Source organism: Erythrolamprus reginae, chromosome 3 (genome assembly GCF_031021105.1).
Source record: "Erythrolamprus reginae isolate rEryReg1 chromosome 3, rEryReg1.hap1, whole genome shotgun sequence".
Classification (NCBI taxonomy): Eukaryota; Metazoa; Chordata; class Lepidosauria; order Squamata; family Dipsadidae; genus Erythrolamprus; species Erythrolamprus reginae.
Window position 1 is genome coordinate 251,830,043 of NC_091952.1, and position 5,547 is coordinate 251,835,589.

The window sequence follows — 5,547 nt, forward strand, 5'->3', positions numbered from 1 at the left end:
CATTATCATTATCATTATCATTATCATTATTATTATTATTATTATTATCATCATCATCATCATCATTATTATTATTATCATCATTATCATTATCATTATCATTATCATTATCATTATCATTATCATTATCATTATCATTATCATTATCATTATCATCATTATTATTATTATCATCATTATCATTATCATTATCATTATCATTATCATTATCATTATCATCATTATCATTATCATTATCATTATCATTATTATTATCATTATCATTATCATTATCATTATCATTATTACAAAGTGAGCGAGTGAGAGGAGACGGGAGCCAGTGTATGGAAGGCGCATGCTCCTCCTCCCCGCCTCAGAGTCCCTCTTTTTTTTTTAAGCCTCAAAGTTTTGGATTTTTTTGATTCTCCTCACCTCACCTTCTTCCTTCGGCAGTGACTCTCCTCCTCCTCCTCCTCTTCCTCCTCCTCCTCCTCCCACCCAAATTCCGAGCTTTTATTTCTTTCCTAATGGGATTGCACGCATTATTTGCTTTTACATTGATTCCTATGGGAAAAATTGCTTCTACTTAAGAACATTTCTACTTAAGAGCCTGGTCACAGAACAAATCAAGTTCTTAAATAGAGGTACCACTGTATCTTGAACTAAATAAGAGTTTTAGCAAAAACTTCAGAAGAGAAGGATTGAGGGGTAGTGATTTCTGACAGTCTCAAAATGGATGAACAGTGCAGTCAGGCGATAGGGAAAGCAAGTAGGATGCTTGGCTGCATAGCTAGAGGTATAACAAGCAGGAAGAGGGAGATTGTGATCCCCTTATACAGAGCGCTGGTGAGACCACATTTGGAATACTGTGTTCAGTTCTGGAGACCTCACCTACAAAAAGATATTGACAAAATTGAACGGGTCCAAAGATGGGCTACAAGAATGGTGGAAGGTCTTAAGCATAAAACGTATCAAAAAAGACTTAATGAACTCAATCTGTATAGTCTGGAGGACAGAAGGGAAATGGGGGACATGATGGAAACATTTAAATATGTTAAAGTGTTAAATAAGGTCCAGGAGGGAAGTGTTTTTAATAGGAAGGTGAACACAAGAACAAGAGGAGACAATCTGAGGTTAGTTGGGGGAAAGATCAAAAGCAACATGAGAAAATATTATTTCACTGAAAGAGTAGCAGATCCTTGGAACAAACTTCCAGCAGACGTGGTAGATAAATCCACAGTAACTGAATTTAAACATGCCTGGGATAAACATATATCCATCCTAAGATAAAATACAGAAGATAGTATAAGGGCAGACTAGATGGATCATGAGGTCTTTTTCTGCCATCAGTCTTCTATGAATGAATGAATGAATGAATGAATGAATGAATGAATGAATGAATGAATGAATGAATGAAAGTGTGTAGGTCAGGAAGGCTGCATGGGGCAAGTGGGAGTGTGAAAGAGGTGCCAAGCAGGTGTGTGGCACAGGTGAGGAAGTTTGAGCAAGGGTGTGCAGGAGATGCCATGCGAGCTGGGAAGAGCACCAACCTAATCTACAAGTAGCCCAGGTTCAAATCCCAGACAAGCATAAACACAAAAATAGTTTGTCGAGAAAGCGACTGCCTGCAAAGGCTCCTGGATTGGGGCTGAAAGGCAAAAGTTGAGCAGTGTGCTCTGTCCCATAAATGGGTAGACCCGTTTGCCCTGATTAAAAACACAAGGCAAGATAGAAAGCAAGATTACTATTTGATAACGCATACAGTATATTAACATCAGCAAGGTTTGTGTTTGCACAAACCTGGAAAAAGGAAAATATACCCAATGAAGAAATAGTGATTAGGATAATGCTAGATTGTGCCAAAATTAAGCAAATTAACATATGAATTACAGAATAAACAAAATAAAGGCTATTGCACAGTTTGTGGAAAACTATATAGTTGGATGGAAAAGAAAAAAGAAGCGAATTAACATTTAAGAAAAAGAAAGAATCGTTGAAAACAGAATTATAATATATTAAGTTGATTCACCTTGTGCTTGTTTTATGTTTGTAAGTATGTTTGTATGTTTACTTCTGTTTTGTTTTGTCTTTTACTATTAAAATAAGTAAATAAAATTTAAAAAAGAAAGAAAGATCTCCAAGTGGATTAGAGAACAAACAAAAGTATACGATATCACCAAGAGAGTAAAATAATTGCAATGGAAATGGGCTGGTCACATAGCAAGAACAACAGATGGCTGGTGTATTTGTATTGGTATTGGTATTTATTAGATTTGTATGCCGCCCCTCTCCAAAGACTCGGGGCGGCTAACAACAATAAAAAAGACAATGTGAACAAATCTAATATTAAAAATAATCTTAAAAAACCCAATTTAAAGAACCAATCATACATACAAGCATACCATATATAAATTCTATAAGGGGGAAGGGAAAATTTCAATTCCCCCATGCCTGATGACAGAGGTGGGTTTTAAGGAGCTTGCGAAAGGCAAGGAGGGTGGGGGCAACTCTGATATCTGGGGGGAGCTGGTTCCAGAGGGTCGGGGCCGCCACAGAGAAGGTTCTTCTCCTGGGTCCCGCCAAACGACATTGTTTAGTCGACAGGACCCGGAGAAGACCCACTCTGTGGGACCTAACTTGTCACTGGGATTCGTACAGCAGAAGGCGGTCCCGGAGATATTCTGGTCCGATGCCATGAAGGGCTTTATAGGTTATAACCAACACTTTGAATTGTGACCGGAAATTGATCGGCAACCAATGCAGACTGCGGAGTGTTGGTGTAACATGGGCATTTTTGGGAAAGCCCATGATTGCTCTCGCAGCTGCATTCTGCACGATCTGAAGTTTCCGAACACTTTTCAAAGGAAGCCCCATGTAGAGAGCATTACAGTAGTCGAACCTCGAGGTGATGAGGGCATGAGTGACTGTGAGCAGTGAGTCCCAGTCCAGATAGGGCCGCAACTGGTGCACCAGGCAAACCTGGGCAAACGCCTCCCTCGCCACAGCTGAAAGGTGTTTCTCTAATGTGATCTGTGGAACGAGGAGGACGCCCAAGTTGCGGACCCCCTCTGTGGGGGTTAATAACCACCCCCCCCCCCAGGGTTATGGACGGACAGAAGGAATTGTCCTTGGGATGCAGAACCCACAGCCACTCCATCTTATCCGGGTTGAGTTTGAGTCTGTTGACACCCATCCAGACCCTAACAGCCTCCAGGCACCAGCACATCACTTCCACTGCTTCATTGACTGGACATGGGGTGGAGATGTATAACTGGGTATCATTCGCATACTGATGATACCTCACCCCATGCCCCTGGATGATCTCACCCAGCGGTTTCATGTAGATATTGAATAGCATGGGGGAGAGGACCGACCCCTGAGGCACCCCACAAGGGAGTAACCTCGAGCCCAACCTCTGACCCCCCCACTAACACTGACTGCGACCGACCGGAGAGTAACAAAGCAGTCACAGAATGGATCATATTGGTTGGAAACCCGCAGAAGAGGCCCTCATTCTGCAATGGATAGACAACGGCTACAATGATGATATATAATATATTTTAATAGTATTTTTGTATCTTATCTAGCGACCTTTAGATGGAGGAGGGAAAGGGAGTGGCTGGTACAAAGCCATGAGCTTCATTTGCTTTTCATGTGTCCTGTTTGTCTCCCAAAGCTTGCATGGTTCGTGCTACTTGTCCTCAAGGTTGGAAAGAGCCAACACCATATATTGCTGAAGTTCCTTGCGTTCCTCTAAGTTATGCTGCAACTTCTCCAACAACTCAAAGTAGGAGAAGAGGGAGTCGCGTGGCCAAAGGACCTGCTCGTCTTCATCAGCAGCGTAGAGTCCTGGTAGGTTCTTGTAGATGTAAGTCTCCCAGTCCAATATTTCATCATGGGTGAAATCTGGATAGTCTGCATTTTGGATTAAAGTGGGGTCCATGGCGAACCTCTCTTTGAACGTAATGTCTTTGTCCATAGATGTCCGGATCTGGCTGAACCTCTTTTCCATGATCTCCATTTTGAATTTGTCAGCTTGTGTCTGAGTCTCTATCTGTCTCACCTCTTCACTCAGGTCACTTCGGATGTTCTTTAAATTGGTGGTCATAATGGCAACAAAGAGATTCCTGAAAATAAATGCCCCAATCAGAAGCCATAGGCAGATAAACAAACCACTGATCACCTTGTTTATTTCTGGGACTTTCCACAAATCTTGCAACAGAGCGTACCAGTGGTCCATGGTGAAAAGAATGAAGATGGTCACGAGAGCATTGGGCACGTCCATGAAAAACATGCTGTAGGTCAGGTCCGTCCTGTCCGAATGGGTGTAACTCTCAAAAAAGAAGATGCCGGACACAGCAAAGACATAGAAGAGGAAGACAAGGAGGACCAAAATAAAGGCCATGGCTTTTAATGCTTTGGCAATAGCCATGATAAGAACTCGGACTTGTCGGACTCTAGGAAGGAGCTTTAGGCTGCGCAGTACACGGCTTAACAGCAGGAGTCGGTGAGCTGTCACACTCTGGTTCTGGTTAATTGCAAATATCACTTCTGGAATAAGGGAGATGATGGTCACTATAAAATCGAAGATATTCCAGGGATATTTCCAGTACCTCTGAAAGCTCACTAACCAATGAAACCCAATCTCCGTCACAAAGACGTACAAAACGATCCAGAGGATGGCCTCCACGGCCCTGTTGATGTTCACATAGGTGGGTCCCCTGTTCCCTTTTATCACTATGGAGACCATGAGGGCTAGCATGTTCAAGATGATCAGGAAGATGACAAAACCCTGGAAGGTGGGGCTGTGCAGAACGGAAGACACCCACATCTTAAAAGGGGGCCAGCGGCTGCAGCGTACTTCGATACGGTTGCGCCAGCGCGTCTCCTGAGTCACCATGACATTCCGGATGGGGGCGACGTGGAAGCGGACCAGTTGGTGATGATCCATGAGCATCAGTTTCTTTCGCTTCTTGGAATCCAAGAAATCTTGGATGTTGTACCGGGGCACCGCGTGGCTCAGGCCCTCAAAGTGATCAATCAGGTAAAAGGTATAGATCAGTTTAGAGCGGATGGCATCCGCACGGGGATCCACCTGGAAATCAAATTTCTCTTTGGGGGTTTTCCTAGGTTGCCCAAAGGGCTGCATGACACTTGCTTGCTGCTCCGGCTCCATACAGAGAAATCTAGAAGTTCTTCAGTTGCTTCAGCAGTGATCTCATAGTGGAGAAGAAGAATGACTCCAACATTCTATCGGCCAAGAAAAAGCTGCCTTGATATTGTTCTGTCTGGGTGCCCCCAGACTTCAACACCAACTGGAAAAAACAGCCAGACACACTGGTAAAAGCAAAGGCACTTTATAGTTTGAAAAATAAACACAGAGAAAAACCTGTTCTTCCCAACAGGCAGGCTATGAGGCGTCACAGCAGAGTCCTGACGGCCAGACAATACAGCAGACTTCTTGCTGGCACACACCACTGTAGAGAATAAGACCCACGCCTTTCCCCCCAAGGTTTCAGTCTTCAAGGCCACAAGCCAGAATCAGAGATGCCAAAGATCACAGCCAGG

At 43.3% G+C, this 5,547-nt stretch overlaps 1 protein-coding gene across 1 annotated transcript; it reads right to left on the minus strand.

Annotated features, from left to right (window-relative positions):
• Positions 1 to 3,670: 3,670 nt before the first annotated feature.
• CATSPER2 (cation channel sperm associated 2) lies at positions 3,671 to 5,128 on the minus strand. The gene has a single exon (XM_070749286.1). It carries the CDS (start codon positions 5,126 to 5,128, stop codon positions 3,671 to 3,673), a length of 1,458 nt encoding a protein of 485 aa, XP_070605387.1.
• Positions 5,129 to 5,547: the final 419 nt, after the last annotated feature.